This window comes from Syngnathus typhle, linkage group LG20 (assembly GCF_033458585.1).
Source record: "Syngnathus typhle isolate RoL2023-S1 ecotype Sweden linkage group LG20, RoL_Styp_1.0, whole genome shotgun sequence".
Lineage (NCBI taxonomy): Eukaryota > Metazoa > Chordata > Actinopteri > Syngnathiformes > Syngnathidae > Syngnathus > Syngnathus typhle.
In genome coordinates, this window is record NC_083757.1 from 6,278,006 (window position 1) to 6,290,535 (window position 12,530).

General features: G+C 43.5%; 3 protein-coding genes across 5 annotated transcripts; 2 read left to right on the plus strand and 1 right to left on the minus strand.

Annotated features, from left to right (window-relative positions):
• Positions 1 to 399: 399 nt before the first annotated feature.
• LOC133144913 (H-2 class I histocompatibility antigen, alpha chain-like) lies at positions 400 to 5,662 on the plus strand. Its single transcript, XM_061267961.1, has 6 exons — positions 400 to 587; positions 3,176 to 3,439; positions 3,565 to 3,843; positions 3,970 to 4,269; positions 4,393 to 4,509; positions 4,616 to 5,662. The coding sequence occupies exons 1-6, from the start codon at positions 524 to 526 to the stop codon at positions 4,657 to 4,659; spliced, it is 1,068 nt and encodes a 355-aa protein (XP_061123945.1). The 5' UTR covers positions 400 to 523; the 3' UTR covers positions 4,660 to 5,662.
• Positions 5,663 to 5,963: 301 nt separating this feature from the next.
• si:ch211-199g17.2 (uncharacterized) lies at positions 5,964 to 9,631 on the plus strand. Of its 3 annotated transcripts, XM_061267919.1 has the most exons (12): positions 5,964 to 6,136; positions 7,071 to 7,278; positions 7,352 to 7,495; positions 7,586 to 7,713; positions 7,820 to 7,877; positions 7,953 to 8,162; positions 8,234 to 8,373; positions 8,440 to 8,556; positions 8,637 to 8,694; positions 8,778 to 8,840; positions 8,907 to 8,933; positions 8,994 to 9,631. In XM_061267919.1, the coding sequence occupies exons 2-12, from the start codon at positions 7,128 to 7,130 to the stop codon at positions 9,461 to 9,463; spliced, it is 1,566 nt and encodes a 521-aa protein (XP_061123903.1). In that variant the 5' UTR covers positions 5,964 to 6,136; positions 7,071 to 7,127; the 3' UTR covers positions 9,464 to 9,631. The 3 variants fall into 3 exon arrangements, with proteins under 3 accessions (XP_061123903.1, XP_061123902.1, XP_061123901.1); XM_061267918.1 differs by having other exon boundaries at positions 5,964 to 6,147; positions 8,907 to 9,631; XM_061267917.1 differs by having other exon boundaries at positions 5,965 to 6,136; positions 8,907 to 9,631.
• Positions 9,632 to 10,249: 618 nt separating this feature from the next.
• Positions 10,250 to 12,264, minus strand: LOC133144959 (forkhead box protein H1-like). Its single transcript, XM_061268012.1, has 4 exons — positions 11,838 to 12,264; positions 11,672 to 11,767; positions 10,359 to 10,643; positions 10,250 to 10,285 (listed from the first exon to the last, which is right to left on the minus strand). The coding sequence occupies exons 1-4, from the start codon at positions 11,985 to 11,987 to the stop codon at positions 10,250 to 10,252; spliced, it is 567 nt and encodes a 188-aa protein (XP_061123996.1). The 5' UTR covers positions 11,988 to 12,264.
• Positions 12,265 to 12,530: the final 266 nt, after the last annotated feature.

The window sequence follows — 12,530 nt, forward strand, 5'->3', positions numbered from 1 at the left end:
TCGCTAGATACTTTCAGTATCAATGTAGCAAAATATGAAAGACTCATTTGAAACTAAGCGTCTGGCCAGTGGTGGTAAAAAAGTCAATCGCTGTTTTGGGAATGGCGTACATTGTTAGGTTTTGGTGAAGCCCTCCGAACATCATACAGAATAGGGGATAAGTGATTTCAAATAAAGTCGTTCAGTCTTAATTTCAGGGATATTTTTATTGCGTCACAGCTGATAAACCGGAGCACCGGGAAAACAAGATGGCCATCAGTGCTAGTAATGAGCAGGTCTCCAAAGACAACACTAAAAGTGCTTCAAACAAACTGAATAGTTCACCCAGCACTCGGCTTTTCCACATCCAATATGGCAGCGAAGCTAATTACCAGTAGAACCAGTTTCATCACACAATAGATTCAGAATCAGTGGAAAGTCACAAACGCGCGTCTGCGGTTTTCTGTCATTATGCGTCGGCCAGTTGGAATAGTCACAAGTTTGAGCAAATACTTCGCTTTACTAAAATGGCACAAACAACTTGATGCATAGAATGAATTTACTTGGATTCTTTGTTGCGGCCGTGCAAATACACAGCGTGACGCTTGGTAAGTTGTACTTTGCTTACAAGTCGTATTGTTATCCTGAAGATTGACGCTCTTGATTTTGAACTGACGCATTTATTATTTTTTTGTTTATTAAATATTAAATATTCCTCACGTCTGCTACGTCAACATTTTGTGAGCGGAAAATTGTCTCACCTGAACACTTCTTTTCTCATAATAAGATGGGAATAATGCTATTTTAATGCTATTTGTTGGAACAAGTTCAGGGGTGTCAAACTCATTTTTTTTCGCGGGCCGCATTGTCCTCATAGCTTCTTTGGGAGGGCCATTATGATTATCAAGCCAAATAAATAAACGAGCACTAGTGTTGGCTCGTGAGTGAACAATTCGTTCAAAAAGAACTTCCTAAAGTGATTTGTTTTTTTTCCCTGTTCATATAACTTCAACCAGTAGGTGTCGATAATGCCCATTGAAGTTGGTGCCACCTCGCCGTAAAACAAAACGAAGAAGAAAATGACGTAACTTCCTGTTCACGAACGAGTCGTGAATTACATTTCCCGTTCACCAAAGAACGAATCTTTGAGTGAACGAATCACTCACTGAGTGAATAACTCACTGAGTCATTCGTTTGAACGAATCTTTTGAGTGAACTGATTCTAAGGATTCAGTTCACCTAAAAGAACTGGAATGCACATCACTACTCCAAAGACAACACTAAAAGCGCTTCAAACAACTCCGCTTTTCCACATCCAATGGCGGCGAAGCTAATTTACATGTACGAGTAGAACCAGTTTCGACACACATATTCCATTATATTCCTGTATAGTGTCATCGTCAGCCAATTTGGCATAAGTGGGAAGTAGTCACTGCGTGTATGCAGTTTTCAGTCATTTGGCGTCCCCCAGTTGGAATACCGTTTTTTTCCGTGTATAGTGCGCAAAATTTAACTAATTTATTGTCCTAAAATCTGGGGTGCGTATTATACATGGGTACAAAAAAAAAAAAAAAATATATTATTATATATATTTTTTTTAAGAAAGTCATGGTACAACAAAACCAACAACAGGACTGACCGACAAAGTCGTGGAACAAAAAGACAGGGTGACATTACCAAAGACAGGAACAGAATGACAGTAACACATGCAATGATCCAACGGTGAGCGAGGGGCAGACAGGACTTAAATACAAAACACGTTACATCGATTGAGGTGACACAGGAATAGAGGGGCGACGCGAACAGAAACTATGGCAACCTAGACACATAGCAAAACTGGGGACGAGACATGACAAATCTCCCCCGAAATAAAACTCACCTTTCTTCTTGTTTGTTGTCAATCGCGCATCGCATTCAGCCATCCTGCCCAACACACTTAGTCAAAAAAATCCATAATTGACGACACATCGTTTGATGCGATGGTGCAATCCTTGATGGTGTGTTATTGTCAAATATTGTTTGTTTTTAATCTCCATCGCGGACCGGACGTCATACGGAGGCCGCCATTACAGATGCGCAGAACGTATGCGCAAGACACGTCAGCTATATAAAGAGCGAGAGTTCAGTTCTCCACCTATTAGTTTCAATTCACAGTTTAATTAGCAGTTTCAATCAGCAAATAACAAAATGCGTATTACAGGTAATATTTTATTTCACAACACTTTGCCTTGTTCCTTTCGTCTCTGCTGTTCATTTCAAACACGCTCCATACGACCGCAATGCTCTTGTATCAGACGCTCGCTCGATCACCTGCTCGTTTGCTGTCTGTCACAATGTACCCTACACAAATCCGAATTATTTGTTGCGGCTCCGAGTCACGACGAGGGGCAAGTTTTGGTTTCCAAGGGTGTTTTTATTCCTCCTCAACGTCTCTCCCATACAGAGCCGCCTCTTTCCCGTGCGCGCACGGAGCGCGGTGGTGCGTTTACGGGCAGTCGGAGAAATCAACGCCAACAAAAAGAATTACATCCAGCCTAGTTAAGACCATACCAAAGACTATAAAAAAGGAACCCATTGCCTCCCTGCGTGTGTGACGATCATTGGGACTTAAAAAAAAAAAAAAAATTAATTTTTTTTTTTTTAAAAATTCATAAAAATTGGGTGCGTATTATACATGGGTACAAGCTTTTTTCCAGCATCAGCATGCCATTCTTAGGGTGCGTACTATACATGGGGGCGCACTATACACGGAAAAAAACGGTAGTCATAAATTTGTGCAAATACTCCGCTTGACTAAAACGGCAATCAAGTTGTATCTTTCAGAAAAAAAACATTGTATAGCCTCCTGAATAGACAATATATGATCAATTACGCTATTGGAATTGTTTTTGGCAAATTGAAGAGAATGGCAAAAGTTCTGCAATTATATTTCTTTCATAAGTGGATTCAAATCGCTGATGAGGGACATCCCGCTGGAATCTTGCATATTTATCAACAACCAGCAGAAAACAAACAATTGTCAATTCACTGACAGGTTTGAGCGAAAGAATGCGCTTGGATAAACATCAACTCCAACATGTCAAGTGCTGCAATGTTCCAGCTGCAGACAAAGTCATTGAAAATATGAATTGCACAAGATTGCCCAATGTAAAAGCAGAGCAAGATCATGGGTGTCATTTTTGTTTTTGTCTTTCAGTCATTCACACGTTCAATTATTTTAAGATGGGCTCTCAAGTTGCAACGCTACCAGAGTACTTGGTGATGGCCTATGTTGATGGCGTTCAGATTCTGCAGTTTGACAGCTACCACAGGGAAACGAAAGCAATACATGACTGGGTGAACAAAATCACAGAAGATGTTCCGCACTTCTGGAAGAGAGAGACGGAGTTCAATATTGGGAATGAGCAGGTCATGAAAGTCAACATTGAAACCGCTAAAAAGCGCTTCAACCAAACTGGAGGTTTGTTTACGCCAGCTCGTAAAATTCATTTCATGTGCTGGTACGCTTCATGACGAATAAACAGACGTGTCACTGGCGGCTCCTCTCCGATTACAGTCACTGAATCTTGTGTGCGATCCTTTCAGGTGTTCACATGATTCAGGTGATGAGAGGCTGTGAATGGGATGATGAGACGGGTGAGGTTGATGGTTGGCATCACATCCGTTACAACGGAGAAGACTTCCTATCATTTGAGGCGAAGACAATGACATGGATCGCAGCAAATCCACAAGCTTTCATCACCAAATTGAAATTGGACCAAATAGACGTGTTGAATGAAGCCAGGAAGAATATACTCATTGAGGAGTGTCCTTTTGAGTTGAAGAAACATGTGAGCAACGGGAGGGACTACCTGACGAGAACCGGTACGTTGTCTTCTTACGTCTTCTCTCAACCTCACACACACACTCTCAGTTTTTCCTTTCTTCCCATTCTCTTCATCTGTCGTGCTCTTCTTACGTGTTTCCCTCCATCTATGAACCTGCGTGCAGAGCTTCCCAAGGTGTTTCTCCTGCAGAAGATGCCTTCCTCTCCGGTCACCTGCCACGCCACGGGTTTCTACCCCAGGACATCGACCCTCTATTGGAGGAAGAACGGCAAGGAGATCCACAAGGACGTGGAGATGGGGGAGACCCTCCCCAATCACGATGGAACCTTCCAGACCTCGGTCCACCTGAAAGTGGAGGTGACGCACGCCGCGGAGCAGGAGTACGAATGCGTGTTCCGGCTGGCCGGCGTCTCAGATGACATCGTCATCAAGTTGGACGCCGGAAGCATCCTGAGCAACCAGGGTGAGCGTTTGTCACGGCTCAGACACGTCCCATTGGCTGTCGGGCTCCCGTGACGGCTCGGTGTCACGACAACAGTTGTTCACGTGTCTCTCTTCATTGCACACGCTTTGCCTTATGAAAAAGAGCAAGACTGGAAGAATGCGGTGGCCATCGCCATCCCGTTGGTGGTCCTCGCTCTGGTGGCGATGGCGGTGGTGGCGGCGGCGATGGTCCTTGCCAAGCGTCTCAAATCCAAACAAGGTGAGCGACAAATGTTTTCTCCGTCAGGAACATCCAAAGAGAACATTATTTGCTTCGCGTCGTTTGTGACCATTCCTAATCGCCTCTTGCTTCTCTTTTATTTCAGTCATATACTCTCAAGCTTGTAAAGGATCTGGTGAGGCGTTTTGACCGAACCGTGCTGCTGATCACCCACAACCTGAAGACTATCGAGGCCGATCAGATTGCGGTGATAGGCGCCGGCGGCGTTCGGGAGCGAGGAACCCACCGCTAGCTGATGGAAAAGAATGGGATGTACTGTAAACTGAGAGAGAACTTCGCCATCGCTGGAAGCTAACGCCTTCAGAAGCACTGACATGCATTTACAACCTGGAATTCACGTGTATTCACTGTATCACAGACTCAAGAGAAAATGTTGTTAATTTTCAGTTTGTAGTTTGGAATATTTGACAAACAGTTTTCATATAGTACGGTGAATCAAGCGAGGAATTCACCAGATACCAGGTAGGTAAGAACGAGGAAATTGACTGCAAGAAGCTTGTCACTCTTTCAAGACTGAGAGTTGAAATGCAAAATGGCCAACCCAAGTGGAAAGTCCACTTTTTTGTTCACTTTGCTTTTGTGTAATTAAACAAATCAACTCTGTGGTTACCACCGGTTGGAAGTTGCATCATGAAAGTTGATATCTGGATGAATTTGAGCCCTTAAAAACTGTAGGAATGATATTGCGTTATGATTTATTATGTTTTATTATACATTTGTGATTGTTGTGGAAAGTGTGTGAATAAGGATCAGAAGCAGAGGAACCAAAACTTGTTGCCTCTGCTTGACCCCAGCTGATCTCCAGCAGGCGATATGAGGAAACAATCGGAGACGATCTTTCTGCTTTTAGATGATGTGATGAAATGATGTGCAAAAGAGCTTATCTGATAATGCTTGCTTGCAGTGACTCTGCAAGAAACATAAGTGCAGGGTGGATGCCTGTTTGCTGATTTCCCCACCCCTTAAAGGAATCGCCCTTATGTAACCTAGTGACCTCAAAGTGAATAAAAGTAAGGTTTATGGGAGTGCTCAAGAGAATAGATAGAACAGCGCAGGCTCTCCTCTTCTCCTGGAAGCGTCTTCTCTCCTCATTGTTTGTTATTTTGGGAAATAAATCTAACAAAAACCTTAAGACTCTTTAATAAAGCAATTTATTATTATGAACTACATTTTGAAAAATAGATTACGATATATAAAAAAAGGAAGAAGAAAAAGTGTGGCTCCATAGTGCCATCTTGTGATCCTGGTCAAACGTTTGCGTTCTCGGACCACATTTGAGTTTGACAATAGCCTTAATACCTCCCCAAGCAAAGATACAGAGAGTACAAAACTACGAAAAGCCCCAGAAATAGATACATGACGTTTAAATACAAACATGCTTAAATAAAACATTTTAACATACATTTAAAGCGTATTTCCAATTTGCGCATGCGCAGAATGGATAACCAGGCGGAAGTTGTGTCATGAAGTCGCTGCCACTCAGAAAGTGCCCCAAATGTCCACGCGGGTTAGATTTATTCTTAAAAGAACGAGCTTTTTAACTGTTTTTGTCACTCCTTTTAGGTAGTAGTGATCGCCTACAAAGTAAAAGCTCAACTTCCCGTAGGTAAGTTGAAAGTAAGTGCTCGCTTTTTCTTTAGTTTCGGTTTGATAAACATGGAAAAGAGCGGCGACGTGCAACGTCGTTTTTCAACAATACGACTTTCTCGACGTCTATTTAAACTGAAACGATATTGTTCGAGGTACTTAACAGATTAGTTTGTTATTAGTGTTCAAACTAACTAATAAACAGAGATGTGAGTTCTTTTTTACTCGTACTAAGCAACAGGTTTCCTGTGAAGTTCGACATGCGAGTTCATCTTATTTCCAAGCATTTCCGGCGACCTTTCGATTAAAATTACAACCCAAACAATCGGAAGTGTCCACACAACTCGTGTGACAAGAAAAATCGATCAATTTAACGATTACATTTATGTCATTCGTGCGGTGTTTTGGTATTCGCTCGCTTTTCTAACGGAATTCAGACGCCATCTTGTATAGAATGAATCACTACAGCCCCTAAGTATAAACTCAATTTAAAGTTTGTTGGGAAATCTGTCAAATATTATCATTAGATTCTATGTAAGTATGGAAGATCTTTGCTGTATGTGACTGTGTTCGACCTTGTGCAACCGAGATTGAATGTTGTGGAAATGATGTTGGCTCAAGAGCATATGGCTGGAGTCATGATTCGCTTTAAACAAAAACATCCTTGTTTAACAAAAGTCATGAGTTTATCATGAGATGTCCATACTACTTGTGAACAAGAGAAGCTATACATTTGTGTAAACGCCACCCAATGCAATGAACTCAAAATTAGCCAGGCTGTAGGAAGGGGGCGATTGGCCAAGGAAGACAACTCTGTGTGAAATTCTTTGTAAATGTCGATGAACTTAACAGCAGTTTAAACAGTATTGCAATTGAAGTGAAAGCCAAAACAGAGAGCCACATTGTTACCCGCACGTCAAAATACTAAATATTTGCCTTATCTCTCTTCTCAGGGATTTTCCGGCCCTCCCTTTGCAGCTGACTGGGTCTTTATTCTGGATTCAAGCAACATGCAGACTGGAACACAAAGAGGTCCTGCACACCAGATCCCCACCATGTGTGAAGACTCCAATTTAAATTCTGGTGCAGGCCTGTCCAGCGAGCTGTTTGAGTCCTTGAAGGTGTACCTGAACAACAGCAAACGGCTGCAGCCCATTATCGGTACTAACTCATCATTTGTGTTAACTTATCCGGACATTAATTTTGCTCTTGATTGACTTTTGCGTCCCCGCAGGGCTACGTAGCATCACGGAATGCGTGAAAGCAGGCTCGCGTGGGGGTGGCGAGCCCGTGTACCTCTGCGAGGTGTGCGCGTGTCGGCTGAGCAAAGGCGACATGCGCAACCACATCATGGGCAGCATCCATCGCTACAATTACACTGCAAGTACCCGCACAACCGCTACTAACCAGCTGCAACGTGTGGCGCAAGTTAGCTTAGCCCGCTAAGACGCTTTGGTGTTTGCCGGACAGAGAGCCCGACATCCCCAGCTGCTGTCGGGTGTGAAGCAGAGCGACGCTGACATGTCGCTGCTGGCCTGGCCCCTGATGGACATCGCCAGGATGCTGGAGGACCAGGAGGGACCCGGGGACATCATGGTGTGTCATTATAAAAAATGGCAGCCTAATTTAAATGACCTAGAGAAGAATGCCGTTGACATTGTTTAAAAGCCCATCAATTGATTTGATGTCTTTTGTTTGCAAGTTGCTTGAAGTCGAGGATGCCACATTTGAGATGCTGAAGGGCGCCAGTGACAGCGATGGTAATTCTGCTACTCTTGAATGCATCACCTCCCGTTGTTGCGTATTAAATAATGTTTCTATTTTTTTTTCCAAAGCAATCAATTTGAGTAAGCTTCTCCTGTACGGACCTGCCGAGCCGGAGAGCCTCTCAAACGACAAGCGTGATGAAGAGGAGAGGGTGGTCACCATTCGCCACAACGAGGAGCAGTTGGCAGATGGTGCTGGTTCTTCTTGGGCCGAAGAAACCACTCCGAGTTTTGGCCACATCTTGCGTGATCGCTACAAAGGGAAGAAACCTCTCATTGGTCAGTTCCAGTCGTTTTTCTTCAGTTTGCAAGCGGACTGCACGCCAGCTGAGCCCCCTTCGGCCTGGCAGGTCTTTTCAGGGTAACCGAGTGCGTCTGCCAGGAGGACCGTCGCACGTACTGCTTCCTGTGCCACTGCTGCCGGACTCGGGTCCACTCGCGGGTCTTCATCCACCACGTCAGCAGCTCGAGTCACGCGCGCAGCTACCTGGTCAGTTTGCGGACACGAGGTGGCGTGAGCGAGAACATGGGAGTTCAACCTGCAACACTGCGCTAGATGGAAACGCGCCGAAAGCTGATGGACGCGGCAGGACCGAACGTCGCCGACCACACTCGACTGATTGACTCGCTGGCCGAGAGGGTGGAGCGCGAAGAGGGACGAGGAGACATGGAAGTCAGCCTCGTGTGCTTCTGACACGTCCTCTTTATGCTGCTCAGGTTGACGCTGAAGTTTGAAACATGTCGTGTTTGTAGGTGGTCGAAGCACCGCAGTTTCTCTGCGGGAAACTCGCCAGCAAAGGTTACAAGTGGTGTAAGTAGACTTGAGGCTTTTGACAAACACAAGTAGTCTGTGAAGTAATCTGTCTTCCAATTTGCGTTTCAACTCCTTTGTAGGCGTCAACAGGCTTTGGAACAGGAGCTACCCAACTGGACGCAAGTGGAGCAAAGCCAAGTCAGGTGTGTTTTCTTTTCTCTCATTTTCTCAGTGGCAACTCTTTAATGGGTTTTGTTTCACCACGGCAGGAGGCCCCAAAGTCAAGAGCGTCGGAGGTAAAAATCAGGTGCTGTTCAAGGTAACGCTTCCGCTCACTGAAGGTCGGCTGCTGCTAGAGAGAACGTCCTTCAGGCAGGAAAGTCCACCCCGGGACCACCTGAACCCAGACTTAGACTCTGAGCTCGCTGACCCGGTCGCGGAGGACTTTGGTGTCTCTCACCAGTTTGATCCGCCCATCAACCATCCAAGTCCCGAATGGCAAACCGAGGCCCCCGTTGCACGAGAGTGGTTCAATTCTGACTACGCACAGTGGCACGATTGGTCGCTGGCTCAAAAGCAAGAAAACCAACCCCAGGCTTATCCGCCGCCAGTTGCTACGAATGCTGGAGGGTATCGTGCACCTCCAACGGAATTCCAAAGCATTCCCGTGGTCCAGACGCCATCTTGGACGCAACCGTATTTGGTGGGTTCGGGCGGTTTTCCTGGGTACCGAGGCTACGGGGTTCCCCTACGGTTGCATCCCCCACCCTATGTCATTCCACCTTCTTTCTATCCCACTCCACCCGCCCTGCCTGAACCATTTTAAATGTCCAGAAATGATCAAGAATGCAGTCGGTTAAAGAGTACACACGTTTGATGTATGTTTGCAAAGATGCAAACACTTTTTTTTTTGTCACCTGGTGTGAGTAAAATCAGTATACAAAGTTTTCAAAAGGATTGTAATTTTTTTATAAACCTAGAAATGTGAAGTTGATCTACTTTTTGAGTCGTGTCTTCACTGTCATCATGGCAAATTGAACCACCCCAATATGAAAAGTTGTATAGAAATATTTTTTAAGTTGGTTGGAAATTTAATGGGAGTTCACCAGTCAGTTACACTCGACGGCAGAAGCCAAATACAGATTTCTAACTTACTCAATGTGTGTTCATATTTTTTCTCCTAGATGTTCACTTTATTTCAGATGTTTGAAGTAATTGTTGAGTGTAAATTGAGGAAAAAATGAAAAACATTCTAAAACAAGCTTACTTAATTGTTAAAATACAGTATAAAAATATGCTATTAAGTGGGACAAAATTCAAAATGACAAGAAAACTTTGAAGTCAAAGGATGACTACTGAAGTAATAAAAATCGATACATAATTACACTGCATGGCATGCCCATGCATAAAAAAAAGTAACAAAACAGATAAAAGTGCAATTCTTTTTGCTTCTGTTTAAAAAGAAAAAATCACAAACGAAAATGGCGGGGATCATAATTAGGATATTGGACATATGTTTCGTTAAAGGAAGTGACTGAATAAATGGGAAATGGGGGTCCTATACACAACCGCTTGTTTGTTGTATTGAAAGTAGAGCCCTCTGGCGGACATATCACAGAACTGCAGTAATGCCCAGGGAGGAGATGTTCTGCATCCCAATCCAGGCAGCGCTTCCGGGCGTGTGGCGTGATATGATCAAGATGATGACGTTCATTTTGTACGGACACGCAGGCTTCGTGAGTCGAAGTTCTGGTAGGGGCAGGACTGTCCCGTTTCAGCAGAGACTCAATGGAGAAGGGCCCGTTAAACTTGACCTCGCAGCTGATCTGGACCGATGGCGGCGGTGGGGGGAAGGTTCCCCCACTGTCCTCACGCCGGCCGCTCAACTCTGGAAAGAAGTCCATGATGTCCTTAAAGTGACGTCGGACCATTTTGGTGGTGATAAGACTCAGTTCCAGCTTCCAGAAGTTACGCTTGCTGCCCAGGGAGTCAGGGACCAAAGGAATCTGGAGGAGGCACCATAGACAACCATAAAATAATGTTTCAGCACTTCTAAACACTTAAAGGCACAGGTGTCAAATTCAAGGTCCGGGGGCCATATACGGCCCGTCACATTATTTTATGTGGCCCGCAAAGACAAATTGTGGATAATATTCCTGTGTCATTACTAGAATTGCAAATTGTCTTCACTTTTAAAAAAAGAATATATATTTTTAATATTTGACCAGTTTTTACTAGTCTGATTTGAAGATGAGTTATTTGTCAGTTTGTTTTGTAGCTTATACTGTATATAATATTCTTTATTTGGGTTGACATAATGGCCTTCCGAAAGAAAGTATGACTGGAATGCGGCCCGCGAAAAAAATTAGTTTGACACCCCTGCTGCTTAAAGGGGAACTCAAAGTACACATTTTCACGGAACCAAACCCAGAAAAAAAAGCCCAAGTGCACTTTCGACGACAGAGGGCAGTATTGAGCAAAATGGCAGTTCCCACGTTGATGAATTTCTGCTTATTCTTATTCTACAAACACATTATAAGTATAGTGATCCCTCGCTACTTCCTGTTTCGTTTATCGCGGCTTCACTACATCACAGATTTTTTTTCAAACTTAAAAAAAAAACATTTAAAAGTCAAAATAAAACTTCTAGATTGAGGAATGTGTCTAACCTTTAGGACAATGTATATAGTATTGCTCCAAATGTTTGTTTACATTCCTTTAGAAGTCAGTTTTCACTTACAGTTTTCACGTTTTTTGAACCAATTATCCGCGATAAACGAGGGATTTTTGTATAGCGTGCGTTGACTGAATATAGTTTTTTCTTTTGGTGCATAATAAAAGTGCAAAGAGTATTTAGATGAGTAAAAGAGTTAGATGCATTTATTCCAAGTTTCTTGGCAATTCTTTCCCCTCCCACTCCTCAGGCCAAACTGCTGATTGGACATTTGCTTGGCCAACGTGTTCTGTTTGTTGTGACAAAGCAGTGATTTTTTTTTTTTTATCCCCTCAAAAACAATTTCGATGCAGGACTCACCTTGACAAAGCACTTGTTGGTGGACAAACACACTCTGATATTATTCTCGATGGACTTTCTATCCTGTCGAACCAGCGGGCCCATCCTGTCCATAAGCTGCAAATTGTTGCATGCAACCAGGTAAGAAACAATTCCTATATGTGCGCGCGAGATGTGTGGAACCTACTTGCATGAAGGTGAGCATTTTATCCGGGGCGTCCTGGAGGATGATGGCAATGCGGGCCAGATAGGTGGTGCTCCTCCGGAGAACTTCGCGGCGAGCACCGTCAACGCCAGGAGGAAACTGAGCTCGCAACTTGTTGCTGGATGGGGCCATGATTCAGCAGCTTACTCAAGTCAGGTATGAGGAGTTCAAAAGCTAGACTGGACTTTATAAGGCCCACTGGGACAATGGAGGGTGTGTGCATGCAGGTGCTAATGGGGAGCTTTTGATACTCGAATGGGTCGTTAGCAGCATGCATGGACAGTTGAGGACTTCCAGTCATCCTCGAAACAACAAAAAAAGTGTAAATAGTCTGTTAACCGAATAATATTTGCATGATGGTCATATTGGGCAGTCCAAGGGATGAAGAAATTACATGTGGCAATTTCGACATGGCAGCAATGACACCCAATGAGTCTTTAAAAAATATATATATATTGAAAAATATGAAGCCCAATGAGTCTTCTAAAAAAAAAAAAAAGTAGAAAATATGCTTTATGGCTACTTCAGGAGTTCCATCCTTTAAATAATAATGATAATAATACTACTAATAATAATATGTATTGATACTACTGATAATAATAATAATGATAATATGTATTGACACTACTGATAATAATAATAATATGTATTGATACTACTACTACTACTACTACT